The following is a 23798-nucleotide window of genomic DNA, read 5'->3' on the forward strand; positions in this document are numbered from 1 at the left end:
ATTGGGGGGGTTTGGTTATCCATTTTCAAACTAGCATCTACCTCCAAAGAGTAAACAGCTTGTTGTCCCCAAGCATATGCAAACATACTAGTTAAGCTTCCAAGGACTAAGCCAGGCCTTTGAAATAAAGTCAGTTTGAAAATGTGCTTTCTCTGCTCAGGGATACTTCTCCAGTGCCTTTCATTTGGAGGTGCAAGAAAAAGGGTACAGAGAAGGGCTTCGGGAAGATTTAACCAGGATTGAAAATGATTAGGATCAGACAAGAACCATTATGATATTGTCATAGGCAAAACTACCTGGGGATGAATGCAGCTGTGTGAATTTCAGAGTTCTTTCTCTTCTGCTGCCATAAATGGTTTTTATTTATCTTGAATATTACTCCTATACACCCACTAAGTGATCCTAGGATGTCTGCAGTTATTTTAATAGACTATTGCAACTAAAATATCATTTGTCATGTTGCATTTGCAGTATAAATGCTTGAGGATGGAGTTGAGTAAGTTTCTTTGAAAATGTATGTTTTGTTTTTTGTGACAGTTGTTAAGAACTTAAGTTCTTCTCAGGTGTAGAGGAACTGTAAGACCAAAAGTTGAATGGACTAAAAAAACCAAAGATAAAATGACTACAGAGTAGGAAAGAGAAAAATGAAAACATTTAGCAGCACCTTTAAATACAGTGGAACAAAGTTGTCTTTCCAAACCTGCAATCAAATCTATTTAAAGTGTTTGACTGACACATCTGACCACCCTGGGGGAGTGTGAGCATCTTAGCAGCATATTTCCGTGACGTCCTGAGAAATAGAATTTAAGACATGGGATGCACACGATCTCACAGAGCCTGTTTTAAGGACTTCATATTTAATGATGGATATATTTTATAGGTAAAGAAAGGGAGATGTATAGAGTCTAAACTGCTCCTTGAAGGTATTTGATAAATTCTCTGTACCATAACAGCTTTCGTGGTATTCTTTCCCTCAGTGTGTTTACCTCTCCTGCTTCTAAAGTCCATGAATTACTCCAACATTTTAAAATTTCTTTCTAACATATTTTTTCTCTTGATGAGATTAGTCTTTTTTAATTGCAAAAGTAATATGTACTTGTGAAAAGCAAAAGTATTTACCCTGTCTTACCACTTAAGTTATCACTGCTGCTACAAAATTTTGTGTGTACTCTCAAATCATTGTGATGATATTATATGTTCATAGTTATTATATATACTGATTTTTGTAGCTTTTAAATAATGATGCAGCTCTTACATATCATTATAGAAACGTATTTCAATATGTTTCTTCTAAAGAAAATTTAGAAGGTATCAACAATTTTAAAGAAATAAACACTGTCATCTAGAATTCCAGCCCTACAGAAATGGCCACTATTTCTATCTTTGAGTATTTTCCTTCATCTTTTTTCTATGTGTGTTCATGTTAGTCACTTAGTCTTGTCCTACTCTTTGCGATCCCATGGACCACAGTCCACCAGGCTCCTCTGTCTATGGAATTCTCCAGGCAGGAATACCGGGATGGGTAACCATTCCCTTCTCCAGAGGATCTTCCCGACCCAGGGATCTAACCTGGGTGTCTTGCATTGCAGGCAGATTCTTTACCATCTGAGGCACCAGGGAAGCCATATTTTATGTTTAAGCTGAGATAACAAAGGAACATTACTAGACTAAAAGGGCCTAGACTAAAGATGATAAACAATGTGCTTTGTGATAGATAAATATTTTCCAGTTGAGAGGAGTCATCATTGTGTGTGGCTTTTAAATACATGGGGTTTTCCAGGTGGCGCTAGTGGTAAGAATCTGCCTGCCAAAGCAGGAGATGTAAAAGATGCTGGTCCCACCGAGTTGGGAAGATCCCCTGGAGAAGGGAATGGCAACCCACTTCAGTGTTCTTGCCTGGAGAATTCCACAGACATGGAGCCCACTAGAGGAGCCTGGTGGGCTACAACCCATGAGGTCACAAAGAGTCGGACATGACCGAGCGACTAACACTTCCACTTTTAAATACATAGAAAATCGTATTTAAGTACCTTGGCATTTCACATAATATTTAATCTGGTTATTATTTGGTGCTGTGTGTTTGAGAGAGGAAAACAAGTTTCTTGTTAACAAGTTTTCTGGGACAGTGTTCCTGCCAACAAGTGATAAAGCCGTCCTTAGCAAATTCTGGAAAAGTGCCACAGCAAATGTTATTTTAGGGGGTGTTAAGTCATTACAATCTCTTGTCCACTTTAATTGTGGGGACTTGATTGTGCTCGACAAGTTCATGTCCCAGTGCCAAGAAGGAGGCAACTCTGAAAATGTGCCCCAAGGGCAGTCCCCATCTGTCTTACCTGGAGATCCAGAACTCTGCTGGGTGTCCGATTTGAAAGGCTAAACTCACTAAAGGAAGTTCCAAAATCCTTTTCAATTGCAGTTTCCAATTTTTTTTAATTCTAAATTTTTATTATTTTCCAATTAACTAAAATATTTTTAAGATAATTTATTTTTCAATGAAGGCATATGGATGGTGATTTTCTGCATCTGTGTGGATCTCAGCATGCTTTTCTGCTGGCCTCACACAAGGTGCTACTACAAAATTGTATGTTTTGGGGTACCAGTTCTGTTCCCTTAAAATATTCTACCTGTTGCTCCATAGTTTTCTGACTTTTTGTGCTATAGAAAAGATGTCTGAGGCAGCCTAATTGTTATTTATTTTTAGAGAACTTGTTTTTCCTGCTTTGGTGCATTTGTGATTTCTTTTTCTTTTATTCTTACAATTTAAAAAATTGCCAGGATGTGCCTACATGTGTGTTTTTCTATTAATTTTTTCCTAGAGTGTCTATTATGTAATTATCGGTCTTATTTCAGTTTCTTTTTAACCATACATATAGTTCTGAGATCAGACATTCATTAGGCACCTGCCTCAGTTTTCTCTTTAACCTTCACCTTTGTATTCTGCTAGAGTTTCTGAACTTTATCCCCCATATTTTTATTTCTGTCATTTAAATTCTGCTCCTTGAAACTTCCAATACAGGTTTAAATTTTGCCTTTTCCCCTGTTGCATTGTACCCCTCTCTAATCCAGTCTTCCTGACCTCTCTCTCTGTTTCACTCTGTTATTTTCCCATCTCCATCTTCTCTGTGTCTGTGGCTCTCTACCTGGCTTTCACGGGGGCAATGCCATCTCGTTTCCTATTACGGATGCAGACAGTCTTCTGAAATTTTCTTCTTGTAGTGTATCATTTTATGAGATTTACTGTCTCAGTCTTCAGGAAAACGGCATCTTTCTTGACTGTTTTCCTTCTTCTCACTTATCTGATTAAATGTCTTTTTTGGAACTCAGGCAAGGCCTAGGAGGCCAAAGTTTTTCTGCAAACCAGAGGCAGTGGAGGATGTGGTGAGGGGGTGGGAGGTGGTCTTTCCCGGGAAGCCTCCACAGGGTCCTGCTCAGTTACTGTCAGGGTGGAGATTTTACCTCAGTTTTGGCAATTCCCTGACTTCCTTTGTTGTTGAGTCAAATTCCAGCCTCTTCTGTGAGAAGATGATTAGAAAACTGCTGTCGAGATTATTTTGTAGTAGCAATTCCCGGAGTGGTCTCCTAATGACTCTCTTTCACGTCTTGAATCCAGTCTCCCCTTTTCTAGCCTCCTTCGGGTATAACCTGTGAAGTAGGCCTTCACTGCGGACTCTGTTCTGTTTATTAACTGTGTGTAGCTCCTCATGAGTTTCACCAGAAGGGCTTGAGGTGTAGGGCTTCAGGAGCATTCCATGTCGCCTCTTTTCTGGAATTTCTCTGACTGGTTTCCGGTGCGTGGGCCTCGTTCTGTGCGTGTGTCGTCATGACGTGCTTTAGGTACTGCTTGCGTCTCAGCGCCTGATACTTGTGTACGCACGTAATAGAGTTTGTATTTTCTTACGTGGAGCCTGCCATATGGGTCTTCGCCAGCCATCTATGGATTTAAGGTCAAAACCTACGGTTAGAATACCAGCCATTATGTAGCCATTCACACAGCCTGTTTATTGGAAGACATGTTTTCAGGTTGAATTCTGAGAAAAACACAGGGAGTTTCTCAAATTCAGGACAAAAATTCTTTGCCGTCTTGAGACCACTGTAAGAGCATCTTCTTTCTCATGTGCCGTGGGAGCGCTGAAAAGCTCCCCAGTTAGCCCGCCCCCAGTCCACGGTGCCTAAAGAGGCAGCACGCTGTAGTTGCTGAGAGCAGGCCCTGGAGTCCCAGTGTGTGGACTTGTCCCCAGCTCTGCAACCTCCTAGCTGGGTGTTCTTAGGCAGATTCCTTTGCCTCCCTAAGGGTACCTTTCTCATGTGTCCATGGAGACAGCGATAGGTTCTACATGAGTTAATGTGAAGATCAATGAGACCAAGCAAATGAAGTGTCTAGAACAGTGCCTGGGACATGCGACGGTGTTAGCTGCTATCACGGTTATTATTATTACTACTGTTATTACTTTTACTAGCCAATGAGGAGAACTTGTTTGGCAATAAAGGTAAGCCCCTTATTGCTTTAGAGCCAGGACTCAAATTCTTTTGTTGACTATATATTGCCAAGCCTTTCCCATTAAAAAAGGAAGGAAGTTTGGTAGTTCATTAAGCTTAGTAGTCTTTCTTTGTTTCAAAACAACTCTGTTAACACCCAAAAATATATGCCAGTTGCTAGAAAATACAGTCCCTCTGTAACCAAGAACATGAAAATAATTTGCTATTAAATTAAGAATCTGTGATATACAAAATGTTATCTAAGTAGTAGTGAGTGACTAATAAAAATAGTTATTATTGCACTTCAGAGTAATGAGCCTAACTGCGTAAGATCTTAGGTCCTACCAAAATTGTCTCTGAAGACTATACCTTATAGCATAGGGAATTAGAATAAAAGTTAAAAAAAAATCAAAGGAATTGAATAGAAGTTACATTTCTTGGCTTTAGAATAGATCTTAAGTCCTGGAAACCCGAGGGACAAATCAATTAAATATTAATCCTGAAATACACTGTTTTAACATTTATATCTTTTTCAGTCTTCTCTCTAGACTTTATTAGCTTCTAAAAGATAATGGAATGACTGATTCAGAAGGGAGGATGACCTAAAATTGTGCCCACAGCAAGAAACCTTTATCATTTAAGGACTGAATATGTATGATTCTTGTCATAAAGTCAGTAATATTTTATCATATACCAATGTACATAATAACTTGTTAAGACCTTCCAAAAACAGTTCACTTGTGAAGTCAAAATCTCTTAGCAAGTTGACATCATAAATTAGTCTTTTATATTTCAATCCGCATTATTACAGAACCCTTAGTAAATGTATAGAGCGCTGTTCATTTCAGTTCAGTTCAGTTGCTCAGTCGTGTCCAACTCTTTGTGACCCCATGGACTGCAGCACGCCAGGCCTCCCTGTCCATCACCAACTCCCAGAGTTTACCCAAACTCATGTCCATTGAGTCAGTGATGCCATCCAACCAGCTCATCCTCTGTCATCCCCTTCTCCTCCCACCTTCAATCTTTCCCAGCATCAGGGCCTTTTCAAATGAGTCAGCTCTTCACATCAGGTGGCCGAAGTATTGGAGTTTCAGCTTCAGCATCAGTCCTTCCAATGAACACTCAGGACTGATTTCCTTTAGGATGGACTGGTTGGATCTCCTTGCAGCCTAAGGGACCCTCAAGAGTCTTCTCCAACACCGCAGTTCAAAAGCATCAATTTGTTAGTATCATAAAAATTTATTTTAAACTTTGTTCCTCATCTCCTAGGACATTACATGAGATTATGCAATATTTCTCAAGTTTAAGCATGCCTATGAATCACCTGGACATAGTATGAAAAATTCAGACTCCTGGGCCCAGATCAGGGTGAGATCAGGCTTTCGGTATTTTTCCCAGTCACTCAGGTGACTCTTCTGACGGTGGTCTTCTGAGCACTTTTCGAGTAACACAGATAATTCTTACAGATCTCATAATGCAGTTCCTGGAAAATATGAGCTTTTCTTCCTTTTTTTCCTTTCTCATTTCCTTTTCTTTTTGAAATGCCTGCCAACCCCACCCCATCCCTCAGCCGTCTCCTGTCTCCATGTCCTGGGGACAGCGTGGCTCTGAAGCACATTGAGGGCACTGTGGTTTCAAGGAGTCATTGGACCAGATGGGGAGGCTTTGGTTGCAAGGGAGAAATGCAGAAATGCAAACCCTATTTCTTCCTACTTCTCCTAGGACCTCGTTCCTTAACTCTTCCCTCATTCCTTTTGTTATTGTTGTTTTTGAGTCACTAAGTCGCATCCCATTCTTTTTTTTTTCTTTTTACTCCTTATTTAATGACTCCTCTTTAGACGACATTTCAGTTTAGTCTTCCTCATCATGAACTATTTTAAAATATTTCGTTTGAAGCTGCTCAAGCTTCCATTCCATCTTCCTTTTTAACCCTCACTGCCAAAATTCTTGGTTGAAATTATTGAAGAAGCGAGTAGGGAGAAAGAAGAGAGAAACTAAAAGCAAATGTTGATAAATGGCTGCCTGAAGTAGGTAGGAAGGAGACACCAGTGAACGAGTCAAAGAAGCAGCAACAAAAGGGGTGGGGGAGCCTGGATGTTGCCAGGTCATGGGTGGGAAGGCTGGAAGGAGCACCTAGGCTGAGGATAGACCCGGGACTGGGGGCTGAGGGAGCTTTCTTGTTTGGAGACTGGGATATCGTCGGTTCACTTGAGAGCTATTTCTGTTACGAGCCAGAGGCTGCTGAGTCAGTGGAGATTCGGCACCGATGACTCTTTTCCTCCAGTGTACGTGCCTTTATAGTGAGCATCAGATAAAACAAAAGAAAAGAAAAAGTTTAAATCAGTGTTTATCTACACAGAAAGAGATAAGTGTTGCCATGTGTCACATGGTACAGATTTCTTGGATTGCTTGCCAGGTGTTTATAGGTAAATGGATTCATTTATCAATTGACCAATATCAAATAAGAAAGACATGATTTGGGAAGAGCTCAGAAATGAATTCTACACATATGTTTATCTTAATCATTAGGACTGTGGGCTTCGTTGTTGGTTTTTCACATTAAGGTGGGCACCCCTGTTCTCTTTATTTTTCAAATCAAGTCTCTGATTCCTAAGCGATCTAATTTGAGCTCAAAGTACGTAATGTTTGGACTTCAGCACCTTCCAGAAATATATCACTCTAAAATCTGCAAAGTACAGTTTCAAAGAAAACACTTTTTTTACAGGAAACAGAGAGCTAAAGTGATCTCATGTTCACATTCCAATTTTGGTTTCACTTAGTGCTTGGGATAAAAATTACTTCTCTGAGTGCAATATTGTTACTTTTTTTTTTTTCCTGCTTACCTTCTTAAAACACTGAGTTTACTCAGTCAAGTCTGAAACCATGCATCTCTTTCCCAGAAAAATGAAAGCTGACAAGAAAGTTGAATGACTAATTTTTAAAATATTGCACTTAAAAAATAATGAGGGTTCCTTGTACCAGCTATATGATGAGAGATTGCTGAACTATTTGTTAGATAGGATCTGGTGATACCTGCCTAACTTTAAAAATAGGATTCAGGGGACACCCAGTGGTTAAAAGGAGGAAATTCCTCCTGAGGTGCAGTGTTCAGTTAGAATAAGTATTTCTTGTCTCAGCAGTCAAAATGTTGATACATTGCTGATTTTGTCTTTCTGAATAAGCATATGTTAGCTGTATGTGTGTGCTTTAAGAAGAAAGGGACTTGGTTTTGACATTTATATGAATTTTCTTCAAGTATTTGAAAACTTACAAATTATAAGGTTAGAAATGTTAGAAATGTGATTAAACTTTTCTTTTAATGAAGACATAATAATATTAATAAATGAGAAATAAGCAACCCAGAGTCATAAATAAGAAAAACAATTAAAATTTTTGACCCAGAAATTCCACTTCTAGAAATTTGTTTCAAATACATAATCAGAGGTGTACTTGATGCCTGTGTACAAAGTATTAACCATAGCTTTATTTACAGTGATAACAAACTAGAGAAACAAACATACAGCTTTAATGAACTGGTGATGTTAACAGCACAAAAATAGTGAGTAAGGTATCTTTAACACCATGCTTTCAAGAACATTTAACAATGGAGGAAAATGTTTATGATAGGTAAAAAACGATGATAAAAGACCAGTAATTCCATGTATTTAACAAATTGTGTATATTTTGATTTGCATACAAATAGAAAAATAACTGAATGTGGTTGTCTTGATTGGCAAGATTTCGAGTAATTTGTATTCTCTTCTTTATACTTTTCTCTTTATTCTAAACTTTTTTTTTTCATTAGAGGGAGAAGAATAATAAACAGCATAGATAACAAAAGGATAATGGAAGAAAATGTTTTAACAATGATCAAAGCTAAATCTGTGAATCTATCTGCTTAGACCTTAAAGGGAGAAATGTTTTATGTGCCTTTTTCCTTTGGAACCTTCAAGAGATGTTTCCAGAGTAAAGCTGCTGCTGCCACCCTTTGTGTGTGTGTGTGTGAGTGTGTGTGTGTGTGTGTGTGAGTGTGTGTGTGTGTGAGTGTGTGTGTGCACACGCGTGTATACACACATGTGTTTGGCTAGAAGGGCACTTCTTATATACGGACAGAGAATCAGGATTTAAGCACTAAGGCTGCATGGAGAGCAAGGATTGTTAATTATTTTTAGTTTATGTTCCTTTTGAAATCCAATGAAAACTGATTGTTTTCTCTGAAAAATGACACATGTATATGAATAAAAGAATTTTTTAAAAAGTGACATACAACTTACATAGGTTCAGAGATACACACCATCCCTACCTGGGACGGGGGAGGAATCTTATTGAGTAGCTATGTTTAGGAGGTATCATCTAATATTTTCCCAGTTGGATTAGTGTTGATGTCTGAAATTCCACCAGTAGCAACTTCCTTAACCTCTGAAGTAAGGATTGCCTTCCTGTGCATCCTCTTTTAAATTGTAGATATTTGTAGGAGGGATAATATATTAATTATTAACATCTCGGTGAGAAGTAGTTTAATAAGAGAGAAAGCAAATTATGTAAACACTATCTTTATAGATTTGATAAAGGTAGTAAAGAACTAGTGATCATTTGATATTGAACATATGTAGGGGTTACACACACACACCTTACAACAACCCCCATTCTCCTAATGAGAAAATTGAGGCACAACTTGATTAAATAACCTGTCCAAGGTCACACAGTTATATAATAGTGGACCCCAGGATGGAACTCATTTTCCAGAGTCTATACTCTTAACTCGGAGAAGGCAATGGCACCCCACTCCAGTACTCTTGCCTGGAGAATCCCATGGACGGAGGAGCCTGGTGGGCTGCAGTCCATGGGGTCGCTGAGGGTCGGACACAACTGAGCGACTTCACTTTCACTTTTCATTTCATGCATTGGAGAAGGAAATGGCAACCCACTCCAGTGTTCTTGCCTGGAGAATCCCAGGGATGGGGGGGCATGGTGGGCTGCCGTCTATGGGGTCGCACAGAGTCGGACACGACTGAAGCGACTTAGCAGCAGCAGCATACTCTTAACTAGTATCCAAAACTGTTTATAAAGTTATCTGTTTAAAAAGGTCTACCTAATGCCAACTCCATAGACTTTCTTAAGGCTGTTGTCAGTTTTTGTAACTCACTTCTCTGACTCTTCATTGCCGTCTTTCTTCCTCATGTCCTCTTTTTACTCAAAAGATCTTTAAGCGAGGTTAAATCATTCCATTCCCTTGGCTCTAAAATGTAAGGGAGTGTAAGGACAGCTGCGCCCTCCTGGTGGACAGGAAGTGGGGCCCCAGGGAAACTGAGTCCCAGCACAAGTGGAGTGGGAGAAGAAAGCATCCTCCCAACCCCCTGTCAGTGCGGCCACCTCAGATAGAGAGACCTGAGCTAGACCACCCCCAGGCCTTCTGCCTGGAGACCATGCATGGCGCTGAGGAATTGGGAAACAACTCCACGCTGGCCACCATAACGTGCGTTACTAAGACTGCTGTGGACGGGATGATTCATTCAGTGAGTGAATTTCTGTGTAATAGGTTATGAGTTGATCTTAGGGCTTATCATTGTGACCTATTAAGCAGTGTTTCTCAGGGGACTAACATAGCCTATTTACTGAACTGCATTTGGGGTAACACCATTTATACGTGTTTCTGTAGTGAAAGCAACTTGTATTTGTCCGTAGACTACTTACAACCATGGTGTAAAAGAACATTTGTGAATAAAAGTCACAGGCTTATAATTGCTAGTATTGGGGAATCTGTCTCCTTGGAAAGAATCTTTTTCTAGATACTATTTTCCAATAAATCATGTGTTTTCATGTGGAAGCACAATATTTGCTTTTCATTTTATGGGATGACTTAACTAAAGGAACTGACTTGTCAACAAATATGGCAAAACATTTTAATGAGAGTCCTTATGCTGAAAAATACTACATTTCATCAAGCCTAAGACACCACTGATCTAAAAATGCACTAATTAGAAAATGCTAAGAAAGAAAGAAAGATGACTATCAACTAATCTCTGACCAAAGCTTTATATTGATTTTAAGATGCATCAGTATGCAATAGGAAAGCAAATGGTGACTTAAAATCAATAAAACAAAATTCAGTAGTAACTTGAAAACTTATGTAATTACGATGTCCATTGTTCAAATAATTCTGAAACTAATTTCACTTTTGCATTCAGTTCACGAAACTGTTTCATATCCCCCTTTGATAATTTTTTCATTAAAATCGTGATTTTTCATTTTGATAGCCCTCCCATATTTATCAGATATGAATCTGATTAACTTCCGGTAGTTTCAAACACTTAAATTGACATTCAGAGGATGAATATTTGTTTTGCTTTTAAGGATAATCAGATAATGTGTTGCAGACCATTCAACATACAGGATTTTTAAAATAGCTTAAGCAATTATTTGAGTATTCCAGCTACCAAGGAGCTTCCCTGGTGGCTCAGTGATAAAAAAAAAAAATCTGCCTGCCAATGTAGGAGGTGCACGTTTGATCCCTGGATCAGAAAGAGGCCCTGGAGAAGGAAATGGTAACTCACTGCAGTATTCTTGCTTGGGAAATCTCACAGACAGAGGAGCCTTGTGAGCTACATTCTATGGGGTTGTAAAGAGTCAGACAGGACTTAGCAACTGAGCACACAGGCACACCAGCTACCAAGTTAAACCTTTGAGTGTTCATTTAATACAAAAGTTTTGGGGTAATTGTGTGCTCACAAATTCCATCAAATGTAGCATCCGATCTGTTACTTAAGAGATTGTTGCAAGCTGAAGAATCCCTAGTCTGCTTCCTCTTGAGGGCTGTTACTTTGGTGGAAAGGTAGACAAGCTCCCTTCTCACCTTTGGGGTGGAGAGGAGAATCACTGGAACTCTGTGACACCTTCACAGCGGTGGATGGCACCATGACTTAGCTGGGGCAGAGGAAAAGCTGTCACCCATGGGTTGACTCCATTATCTCTTGAATCTTTGGGGGATGGGAGTCTAAAACCCAGCTTGCTCCTTCATACCCAACTCATCACTCTTAATAGGTATTTGTTGAGCTTCTTGTGAGTTTATATTTTCATGCAGTTTGGAAATGTTTGACCATTATTTCTTCAAGTATTTTGTTTTGTCTCCTCATCTCTCTATTCTTTGGAGGCTGTGGCTGTGCATGTATTAGCGGCATGGGATTGCCCCACAACTCAGCGATGCTCTGTTGTCTGTCCTCTAGCCCTTCACTCTCTGTTTCATTTTGGGTTATTTCTATTGCCATGTCTCCAAGTTCACTAATCTTTTCTTCTGCAGTGTCTCATCAGTTTTTAATTGCAGTGTGTTTTTCATCTCATACTTTTTTTTTTTTTTTTTGGCCGTGTGAAATCTTAGTTCTCTGACCAGGAATGGAACCCATGTCCCCTGCAATGGAAGTGCAGGGTCTTAACCACTGAATCGCTAGGGAAGTCCCTGGGTAGTTTTATTAAGATATTTGCTATTTTTCTCCTAAACATACTTTTAGAAAGCTTTTTATTTTGAAATAATTATAGATTGCCAGAAAGTTGCAAAGATAATACAGCTGGTGCGACATACCGTTCACCTCGTTTCCCCACTGGTTACGTGGTCTACAACTATAATATGATATGAAGACTAGGAAACTTATATATATTCTATGCCATTTTATTACCTGTAGATTCACGTAGCCAGCCCTGCAATCAAGATACTATGCTTCTTGCACGTTATAGTTTTCCTGTGTATGGAAAAGCCCAAAGTTGCATTTTTCTGCTTCTAGGCATGCCTTGTAATTTTTTATTAGATAACAAACAGATGTGATTTTTATATTGTGTAAGTGCTTTTTGTTACTGTTGCTTTAAGTTTTCTGGAGCTTGGTTTTGGAACATAGTTAAGTTACTGGAGACACTTTGATCACTTTGACACTTTGGGGTTTGCTTTTAACCTTTGTTTGGCTGGACCAGAGCAGCTTTTAGAGGAGGAGCCTTTTTCTTCTTCATTCCCTACCCAGTGGTTCTGACTGCTGGCAACACATCCTGGTCCTGGCTCCCGGGAAACCCTTTGATATTGTCTCTGCTTCTTCCTTCTGGGTCTTCTTTCCCCACATTCAGGCTCTCTTCACATGCACATCTCTGGAGCTAACTTTTGCACCTCCCCTCTCTGGTGCCCTTCCCTTGACCTTTGAACTCCCAACTTCATCTCCTCAGCCCAGACAGACAGACAGCCACCGCATAATCCAACAGCTGGAAACTCCGTGGGCAGTAGACGGTGGCAATCACAGGGCATCCCTGGTTTGTTTTCCCTCTCTGGGGGACCCCGTCCTTGCTGACTGGTGTCCAGCATCTGGAAACCGCTGTAGCATATAGTGGTCTAGGGTTTTCTTTAGTTATTTAAGGCAGAAACACTCCTTCCTTTTTAATCTCAATTTACTTACATAAGACTGTCATCAGTGTAAAAGGGAAACAAACCTGTGTTTGCCAGGAGGCTGTGGCCCAGCTTACAAACCGAAGTTCCTTCTTTTACTGTGAAGGGATTTGAGTTGTGACAGTTTTCTCATTTATACGCCTGGTCACTGACTTGCTTCTTTGTTCATTTAGCAATGCGCTTGAGTGTTCTGCAGGTATTTTACTAATATTGAAATGTGCCGCAAAGGCTGTTGAAATCGCCTATCCCATATCCTGTCCTGACACCCTGTAGTACCTCAGAAGGAGGCTTGCCACTCCCAGAAACACTGAGATCATGTTTATTCCTGCGGATCTTGATGACGCTGGATCACCCTCCCACACACACACTCACACACCGTGTGAGGCCTAGGGGAGCGAGGTCCAGAGGGGCCGGCATCTGTCACAGCTGACGCACGAGCACCAGGACCTGCTGCTCTGGCTCTGGAAGGCCACACTCATCACGGAAGCCTTTCAGCATTGACCCCGGAAGTGATCCCAGGTTCCCCTCAGCTAGCAGTTATCGGGCTTCCCAGGTGGCGCTAGTGGTAAAGAACCCGCCTACAATGCAGGAGACTTAAGAGACATGAGTTCAGTCCCTGGGTTGGGAAGATCCCCTGGAGGAGGGCATGACAACCCACTTCAGTATTCTTGGCCTGGAGAATCCCATGGCCAGAGGGGCCTGGTGGGCTAGTCCATGGGGTCACAAAAAGTCAGACACACCTGAAGTGACTTACCGTGCACAGCAGTTATTGAGTAATCACAGTATCTCTGAGTGTGGGCTTAGATGCATTGTATGTATAATTTCATATCATCTCCAGAGTTCCTGTCACAGAGAACAGTCACAGGACATGTTCTCACCAGTCAGAATCGCTGGGTACAGTACTCACTGTATTGAAAAAAATTAGTTCTGCTCTGAAGGCTGTTCTTGTTCAACCTAACAAAGCTTAAAAGCAAATCTCAAATGGATCAAATTGTTTCCAGGTAATAGAATCATGACCAGTCCTTAAAAAAAAAAAATCACTTTCTTTTCAATGAAAAAACTATTCTTCTATTATATAAATGGGCTTCCCTGGTGGCTCAGGTGATAGAAAATCCGCCTATGATGTGGGAGACCTGAGTTCGATCCCTGGGTTTGGAAGATCCCTTGAAGGAGAGCATGGTAACCCACTCCAGTATTCTTGCCTGGAGAATCTCCATGGACAGAGGAGCCTGGAGGGCTGCAGTCTATGGGGTTGCAAAGAGTCGGACATGACTGAGTGACTAAGCACATGTATTATATAGATAACAAAGCTCAAAAAAAATTCTCAGCAGCCACTAAGACCCATTATGAGTTAAAATTAGATGCACAGGGGTTGCCCTGGGTTGATGAGTCTGTCCCAGTGCCACTGGTTCAAGGCCTTGGGCCTCTCTCTCCCCCAGAGCAGGAATTTCTAACCTGTGAGCCACAGACTTCAGGCCACACTTCATTTCATACAGTCCTCTCAGTCTCTCTCTGAGATACAAATAGGATTATTTTCATTGCTCAGGTGAGAAAGTGAGTGTTTAATAGTGCTCATAAACTTGACCGAGGTCTCATAGTTGGCATTTGGTTGCAGCCAGGATTTTCCTGCCACATGTATCAAAGAGCAGGACCATTATTCTAGAGGATTCGGCACTTTTCTGTGTAGAGCCATCAGGTCTCAGGCTGGCATGAGGCCTCACTTAAGGGGCCTTTCCTGAGATTTTAGAAGATAGTGACACAGCAGCTTTGCCTGGCTCTCGGAATTTCATTGTTACTTTGAAAACTTGAATTCTTATTTTGAGACTTGAGTTCTGATTCATTCAATAAAAACTTTTGTTATGAACCACAACAGACATCCAAGAAAGGCATGCCGTTAATTCCTTTCATGTCCTCCTGCAACAGCGGATAGGATGGATGTAATCTGTGCGTTCTTTATCCATCTTGTCTGCTCAAGACAAGGTGCCCATTGTATGGGTCTCCTGGCCGGCAGACTCTGAACTTCTTTCGAGATGGGAGAGGCAGCTTCTAGCAGAAGGTGTGGATTCATGGTCCGTGGAAACAGGGTCTATGTCTTCTCAGGAGTCTGCACCTGAGCAGGAAAAAATCACACAAATTCCCTATAAATGGACCGGACCTGATGACCTGGAGTCAGAGTCCAGTAGAGGCAGATCTGGCATGGATGGTGACACTTCTGTCAACTGTTTTTAAAACTGAGGCCTGCCAGGAAGCGTGACTCAGCCATAGACGAGGGGCAGACCATTCCTGACCATTTCCTTTCTATAAAACTTAAGTAAAACAGAGACGTGCTCGTAAATGTTAGAAGGAATGCGGTTGAATGGCAAGGGAGAATCTGTTCAGTGGCCTCGAAGAAAAATTAGTTGAACTCAAACTTTGAATTGTCCTGGTACCGGTGTTCTCACGTAACAGCTTAATCCTGTAGAGACCAGAGCGTGTCTGTGTGTGAAGACAAAGGCAGAATCCTACAGGAGTGAGCTTGTTGCGAGTTTTCCCTTACTGTGAGTAAATGAATTCCATTCTATCCAGGGGTAGACCCAGCCCTGTCAGAGCTGTGAATGTGCAGACCTAGCTGGGTGAGAAACATGTCCAGGCCAGACTGCGATTTCTAAGGACTGATGTTCATGGTTGGGGGGAGAGAGGGGGTGAGGATGAGGAAGACTGCACAAGTTAAGTTCACGCTGACGTGAAGCCAAGGGACTTTGAGAACTTTTCCAGTGGAGACAAGAAAGACTCCCAAGGACTAGATGGTAGGTACCCAGAGAAGGCAGGAAGCCAGCCAAGGCCTGCAAGAAACTGGTGGTCCCAGCCCACCTGACTATGGGTCTGTCATGAACCCATCGCTTCGGACTCAGCATCTTGATTCAGCATCCTGTATCACCTTGTTCCATGCTTGCTGGTGCCCACCTTGCTTCAGCGGCAGCAACTTCCCTCTGTTCCTCCAGCTTGCTAAACCCAGCCCAGGACCCTTATCCGTGCCGCCCTATCCACCTCGAATGCCTCCCTTCCCCCGTGCCACACTTTATGCTTGATTTATTTATACCAGATCTCAGTCAAATGTCACTTCTTTGTCTATCCTGTCTAAGGAACCCTTAGCCAGTTACTCTCTGTTACATGACCCTGTTTTATTATCTTTACAACACTCTTCACTCTTTGAAACCATCTTGATTTTTATTGACTTATTTAGAGTCCAAGTCCTCTTACTGGAATGTAAGCAGTACAGGAGTAAGACCTGTTTTGTTCAATTGGTCATTATATCACCACTGCCTACAGTAGGACCAGGCTTCTAGCCAGGGTTCAGTAAATGTCCAGTGAGTAAAGGGATGGTGGTGATGGGTAGTTTAGTCGCTAAGTTGTATCCAACACTTGCGACCCCATGGACTGTAGCCCACCAGGCTCCTCTGTCTGTGGGCTTCTCCAGGCAAGAATACTAGAGTGGGTTGCTATTTCCTTCTCCAGAGGGGTCTTCCTGACCCAGGAATCGAACCTGGGTCTCCTGCATTGCAGACAGATTCTTTACCAAATGACCTACAAGGGAAGCCCGGAGTAAAGGGATGCATGAAGTCAAATACAGCTGAAGAGAGAACCACGTCATGTATGTGTGGTTCACAGTGAAAACAATGTGTAACAATACAAATCTGAGAATAAGGGGTTTGTGCTGTGGTATATGTGTGCATATCTAAGCTTTTGTGCTGTGTTTCAAGTGCCTGACATTGTTAAGAGCTCTATAAATATTACATAATGGAAGATCATTTTTTACAAATTCTACTCCTGTTTCAGCTAAACTAAATTGGTCCTTTGTAAACTAGGTAATTCAGTTGTCTCAAAGAACAAAGCAAGGTCATACCCACAGGAAAGCTGAGATACCCATCCTCAGTTGAGTTAAAAGATACTGAATTTAATAATAATTTTAAAATTACCTTTTAAAGTAAACGTTAAGTTTATACACAGGTAAAATAAAAACCATTATGTATGTTAAATTTATTAAAAAAAAAAAAGCATGTGTATCAAGTTATTTTTAACTTAATGGTTTTGTAACTCAGCCAAAAGTTTTTAATTTTTGTGGGCAAATCTTAGCTAACGGGTGGAGTAGAATTCATTTACAGATAAGTCTGGGTCTGGTATGTGCATTCTGATGTGAGAATTGAAGCTGCAGTTAGTGCAGGATTGCAACGTGACCTTCCCTGATTACAGCTGGGACCACAAGTTAATAGCTGGAGCAGTGGACAGTGATTGGACTTTGCCACGCTTCAGTCTCCTCACTGGAAATGAGGAGGTTGAAATGGAAAATGCAAGTATAATGAATAACCCCAATGCTATATGCTTGTCTTCATTTCTTATATCCAACCCCTTACACGGAATCCATGTTATGCACTATGATTATCAGAAGCTGCTTGGCTCCTCTGTCCATGGTATTCTCCAGGCAAAAATATTGGAATTTGGTAGCCATTCTCTTCTCCAGGGGATCGTCTCCACCCAGGGATCAAACCCAGGTCTCCTGCATTGCAGGCAGATTCTTTACCATCTGAGCCACCAGGGAAGCCCTCTTTAATTTCTATCACATTTATCTAGGATTTTTTTCTTCCTCTGGTTGATGGTAGTGCATGAATGCTTGGGAGAGACTACTTAGTTTACAGTTGATACTTTGGAGTCTGGGGCCCCTGCAGAGGCCTCTGAAGACCCTCAGACACCCATTAAAAAGTGTCCACACTGTTGATTCAGTGGGCACCCTGCAGGGCTCTGAGAATGGCCAACCAGTGGACACATGACCATTGGACTTTGAGGACAGCAAGCTGAGTTTCATCTTTTCTACTTGCTAAGACAGTATTTGCCCTGAAGGGAAACAAGGCTTCAGCTCAAACTTTAGCTCAAATTGTGGCAGACAGTTTCACAAAATTAAGCAATATAAATTTTGCTGAATATCTTCTAAATGTTAAAGAATTCAACCAAATTCTTCTCAATTATATATTTTTCAAAAAGTGTCCAAAGTTGTGTGTAAGTGGAAATGTAACTCTTTACAGTGTTATATATCAGCTAATCGGCATGATAACCCCTCCTATGTATTCAATGCTTATAGTATATGCTTCATGTTTTATAGATACTGGATCATAATCTCGCCATGTTGCATTATAAACTTTATATGCTTGCTTCTCTGAAATACATAAGTAAAATTCATAAGTAAAAGATACAAGATATCAAGTCCTTGTGGAGAAAGCAACTGTATATTTTATCTTCCCCCCTTGTTTATTATCCATTTGTCACTTAAGTAGTTATATGCCACTGCCGCTGCTAAGTCGCTTCAGTCGTGTCCGACTCTGTGCGACCCCATAGACGGCAGCCCACCAGGCTCCCCCGTCCCTGGGATTCTCCAGGCAAGAACACTGGAGTGAGTTGCCATTTCCTTCTCCAATGCGTGAAAGTGAAAAGTGAAAGTGAAGTCGCTCAGTCGTGTCTGACTCTTAGTGACCCCATGGACTGCAGCCCACCAGGCTCCTCTGTCCATGGAATTCTCCAGGCAAGAACACTGGAGTGGGGTGCCATTGCCTTCTCCAAGTAGTTATATAAGAAAATACAAAAAAAAAAAAAGAACGCTTAACCCCACTATCAGAAAATAACCCCACATGAACTTCAGAGATCATACTATGCATGTTACTTTATAATGTGGCTTTTCTTTATGTAAAATATAAGTTAAATATTTTCATTTAATGCAGTGTTCTTCTAAACATGATCTTTAAACAACCACATGACATTTCATCCTGTAGCTGTTCATAGCATGACCTCTTATGTGGGAGGCAGTGTAGGTAGGTGAGAGAATAAGGTCTGAAATAGACATTTTGCTTTTTACGAGCTGTGACCACGGCCAAGTTATATACTCACCCCATTCCTCCATCTCTTTACCCATAAAATGGGGATAACAATAGTAACAGCCTTATATTGTGTAATTTTAAGATTAACTAACTTGTTATACATGATACATGTTACATATTTATCATGTTATATGATGTTATACACGTTACACATGATGATGCTTAGAGCACTTACAATAGTACTGTAATATATTGTATTATTAGAGCATTATTTTATTATTATCTATAATTTAGTTATTCTGATGGAACAATTACCTGATACACATTGAGTAAGAACTCAATGTGCAGTGAAAATGAAGTGAAAGTCGCTCAGTTGTGTCTGACTCTTTGAGACCCCATGGACTATACAGTCCATGGGATCTCCAGGCCAGAATACTGGAGTGGGTAGCCTTTCCCTTCTCCAGGGATCTTCCCAGCCCAGGAATCAAACTGGGTTCTCCTGCATTGCAGGCAGATTCTTTACCAACTGAGCTATCAGGGAAGCCCTTATGGAGTGGGTAGCCTTTCCCTTCTCCAGGGGATCTTCCAGCCCAGGAATCGAACCTAGGTCTCCCACATTGCATGCGGATTCTTTACTGGCTGAGCCACAAGGGAAGCCCAAGAATACTGAAGTGGGTAGCCTATCCCTTCTCCAGCGGATCTTCCTGACCCAGGCATCGAACCGGGGTCTCCTGCATTGTAGGCAGATTCTTTACCAACTGAGCTATCAGGGAAGCCCAAGAACTCAATAAACATTTATTATTATGCATCATTGTATTCTAACTTCAAAAAGCAAAAAACAGTATAGGTAATAAAGGACTCAATAAACATTCATTATTACCTATATTGTTTTTTGCTTTTTGAAGTCAGAATACCGTGATGAATATCTGTGAAAAAAAAAGGCTTTTGCTCTTGTACTATTATTTCCCTAAGATAAGTTTCTTAGACATAGGATTGCATCCTTGCTGCTGAGTCACCCTCTGCAGACTGTGCTAACGCCTGCTCTGCAGCGCTCAGGGTAAGAGAGAAAGAACGCACCCTGTCCCAGTGAGTGATGCTGTTCTGGGAATGCATGGCAGTGGAAAATGGCACCTGGCCATGTGAGGAGTTCGGCAGTTTTCCAAAACCATTGACTATTGAACAATTGCAATTTACTCAATGCACTCTTTCTTTTTAATATTTATATAGTCTTCAGGCTAAGATATAACAAATTAAAAACTTGTTTCACTTTTTGTGTGCTTAGCATTGAGTATATTAGTCTGAATTTTGCTTGAAAAGATATTTGTATTGATAGAAAAATTTACGCTTGACCACACTGTTAAGGTATCTTCCCCCATCGAAGCTAATATTTTCTTTTTTCTTTTTTCAGAAAAAAGCAACAAGCCTTGGGAGCAGTCAGCTCTCCAAAACTCAGGCTGGTGAAAAAGCCCCGGTCCCCAAGGTCAGTCATTTCCTGGACATGAAAAGACACCTACTTTACAGATGTATCACTAGTGGGGGGTGGGACTTGTAGGGAAAACAGACATGTCAAATATGTCACTGAAAATCGAACAAAGTATCATTTCTGGGCAGGTGGGGGAGGTACAAAGCAACAGGCATAACATTTCTTAATAAGGACTTGATGATTTAAGACCTAATAAAGACATTTGTGTTATTATTCTTACTGGCATCTAATAGTAAGCGTCCAAAAATATTAATCATTATTCTAAATGTTTATAAATAATATTTGATTTTTGCACATATTATGAGTAGAAATATAGTTTTTTCATTTCTTCAGAAAATAATTCAAATTATCTTTATGAGTATTAAGCATAGCAGGCTCTTGCTAAATGTGCTGTGTAATTATCTTATGTAATCTGTCACAACCTTATAATTATTATTCCTTTATACTTGAGGAAACCTTGGGTCAGAGAGCTTAAGTAACCTTGACAAGATCACAAAGCCAGTAAGATGGAGGTAGGGTTCAAACCCAGGCTTCCAGTTCACAAAAGATCCTGGACCTTTTAAAGTCTGACCAAGCCTTCTTCGGCAATATAACACTACCAAGTTTTGCAGCTTACAAAAACCACTGAAATTTCATCTTTCAAGATAAGCTGTAACTCCAATTTAAGCTAATAGTTTTCAATATATAAAGTAAAAGCTATCTATGCTCCTTCCACTTCAGCTGGTGATCTTCCAGTATGTCCAGGATTATCCAAACCTTAACCTGTTTCAGGATTGCCTATATGACTACTGAAAATAAGCATTTTTTTTCCATTGAAACTGGTAGCTCTCCTGTGGAGGGCTGTGGACTTCCTCATTCATGTATGTTACTTGCTTGGTGAAGAGTTCATATTTTAGAGCCTCCTGGAGCCTCAGCTGCTGTCCAAACCCCTTATAAGTATCCAAACTAAAACCCAGCTGAGACATGAGAAGAGGCTGGACCAGGGTATCTCTGCTGCCATTGCCCTTGTTAGTCCTCATACTCTCTTGTTTGGAGGTCTCCAACTAAAATATATTTTCTAGACATGTCCTATCTTTTGTAATATTATGACTTTTATTTAACTTGCACTTAAGTTATGCCTCTAAAAATTTGAAGCTTCATTAGTTCAGTCTCTCAGTCGTGTCCGCTCTTTGTGACCCCATGGACTGCAGCATGCCAGGCCTCCCTGTCCATCACCAACTACCGGAGTTTACTCAAACTCATGTCCATCGAGTTGGTGATGCCATCCAAACATCTAATCCTCTGCTGTCCCCTTCTTCTCCGGCTTTCAATCTTTCCCAGCATCAGGGTCTTTTTCAGTGAAAAGACTGGTTCTTTGCATCAGGTGGCCAAAGCTTCATTAGCCAGACCTCAATCTCAAGAGATTTTTAGTGAATCATTTGTAAATGGTTTCTAGGTAATGTCATTACCTAAACTCTTGGAGTTTCAGTACATTGTCCAGATCTCCTGCCTGGGAAGGGCCTTTATTCATTTCATTCATTCAAACTCTTGGAGGGTCAGTCCATTGTGGAAAATCACACTTAGGTATTTTTGTTTCGTTTCCTTTATTTCCTGCCCACCCCCTCCTTGAATTTAGTGGTAAGAAGCAGTCCCTTTTACATTTTTTTTCTACCCAGGAGTATCATACACTCATTTCTAGGTAGAATTCTTGTAAAGAATTTGGCAATTCTCCTCAAACCTTGCCCCTGCCTCAGGAAGCTGTGGGAGGGAGTGTAGCTAGGAGGCAGAGACATTTAGCCACACAGTGACTGATTTAGTATTTACTGGCAGACTTGTAATTCTCTCCTTGGCTTCTCCCATCCCATTCTTCTATTGTTCTTTATCACTGTGGTTTCCTGACTGGAGTTCCTTCACCAATTTCCTGAATATTGTTTTTTCCAGGATTTAATTCTTCATTCCTTCCTTTTTATATCTTTAACCCTTACAGAGTATCAGAAATATATATATATATACACTTATATATGTGCATAATATATATACTTATATATGTGCATACATATATATTATATATATATATATATATATATACTTTCTTAGTTTTTTAACTTTGTCTTTTGATACTAGATTGAAAGTCCTCAGTATCATCATCACTTAAAAATGACCATTCCCATGCATCATTTAATAGCATTTGTGACCCCTTGAAGCCTTTTATTACACAATAAATTATCACAACACACAGGCAAATGATATTCTCCCGACACATAACATGACAATAGTAGATATAATTGGTAGTGAGAATTAGTTCTGGTTTTCTTGATTCTGGACACATTCAACTCAAAGTAAGTGACAACTTAAAGTAAGTTTTACTTATTAAGTAAACGTAAAGTTTACTTATTACTTAAAGTAAGTTTTACTTATTAAGAAAAACTTCAGTTCAGTTCAGTTCAGTCGCTCAGTCGTGTCCAACTCTTTGTGACCCCATGAATCGCAGCACGCCAGGCCTCCCTGTCCATCACCAACTCCCGGAGTTCACTCAGACTCACGTCCATCGAGTCAGTGATGCCATCCAGCCATCTCATCCTCTGTCGTCCCCTTCTCCTCCTGCCCCCAATCCCTCCCAGCATCAGAGTCTTTTCCAATGATTCAACTCTTCGCATGAGGTGACCAAAGTACTGGAGTTTCAGCTTTAGCATCATTCCTTCCAAAGAAAAACTTAGTCTGTATTAAAATTTCAGTATGGCAATATCACCCCACTCCAGTACTCTTGCCTGGAAAATCCCATGGACAGAGGAGCCGCAAAGAGTCGGACACGAATGAGCCACTTCACTTTCACTTTTCACTTTCATGCATTGGAGAAGGAAATGGCAACCCACTCCAGTGTTCTTGCCTGGAGAATCCCAGCGACGGCAGAGCCTGGTGGACTGCTGTCTATGGGGTTGCACAGAGTCAGACACGACTGAAGCGGCCTAGCAGCAGCAGCAGCAGCAGCGAGCTGTATATAGCTGTATATTAGAGACTGGTTACCATGTATTGCAGAAATGTTTTATGAGAATTCTTACAAAATCAGTAATTATGTGTACAAATAATATCACTTCTGCCATACAGTCCTGGGTTTGGAGGTCCAAAATACTTAAGTGGCATAGATATTTCTAATTCAAAATCATTATTTTAAGGTGTTTAGTGCTTAAAATCGGAGAAGGCGATGGCACCCCACTCCAGTACTCTTGCTTGGAAAATCCCATGGATGGAGGAGCCTGGTAGGCTGCAGTCCATGGGGTCACTAAGAGTCAGACAGGACTGAGCTACCTCACTTTCACTTTTCACTTTCATGGATTGGAGAAGGAAATGGCAACCCACTCCAGTGTTCTTGCCTGGAGAATCCCAGGAACGGAGGAGCCTGATGGGCTAACCTCTATGGGGTCGCAGAGAGTCAGACACGACTGAATTGACTTAGCAGCAGCAGCAGCAGTGCTTAAAATTGAATTTTTATAAATTAATAATGAGGTCTAATGAGGCTATAGAAATTAGACTCTTACTAAATAAATAGCTGGGGTCCATGATCAGTCATGCAGTTGTATTTTACTGAAAGAGTCTCAGG

General features: G+C 40.8%; 1 protein-coding gene across 21 annotated transcripts in view; it reads left to right on the forward strand.

Moving 5' to 3' along the window:
* CAST (calpastatin) overlaps positions 1-23798 on the forward strand; it is a 770242-nt gene that overhangs the window by 657225 nt on the left and 89219 nt on the right. For 17 of the 21 annotated variants that reach the window (XM_086413227.1, XM_086413228.1, XM_086413205.1 and 14 more), the window contains one exon: positions 20147-20218. The exons of the other annotated variants lie outside the window; for them this stretch is intronic. Coding sequence is in view for 15 of the 17 variants with exons in the window: in XM_086413205.1 (XP_086269331.1) it covers positions 20147-20218 (72 nt within the window). In the remaining 2 variants the exon portion in view is untranslated. The remainder of the gene's footprint in view (positions 1-20146; positions 20219-23798) is intronic. 21 annotated transcript variants of the gene reach the window in all.

The sequence above is a fragment of the Bos grunniens genome, chromosome 7, assembly GCF_055505025.1.
Source record: "Bos grunniens cultivar Pamir isolate PY7600 chromosome 7, Bosgru_T2T1.0, whole genome shotgun sequence".
In the NCBI taxonomy this organism is placed as follows: domain Eukaryota; kingdom Metazoa; phylum Chordata; class Mammalia; order Artiodactyla; family Bovidae; genus Bos; species Bos grunniens.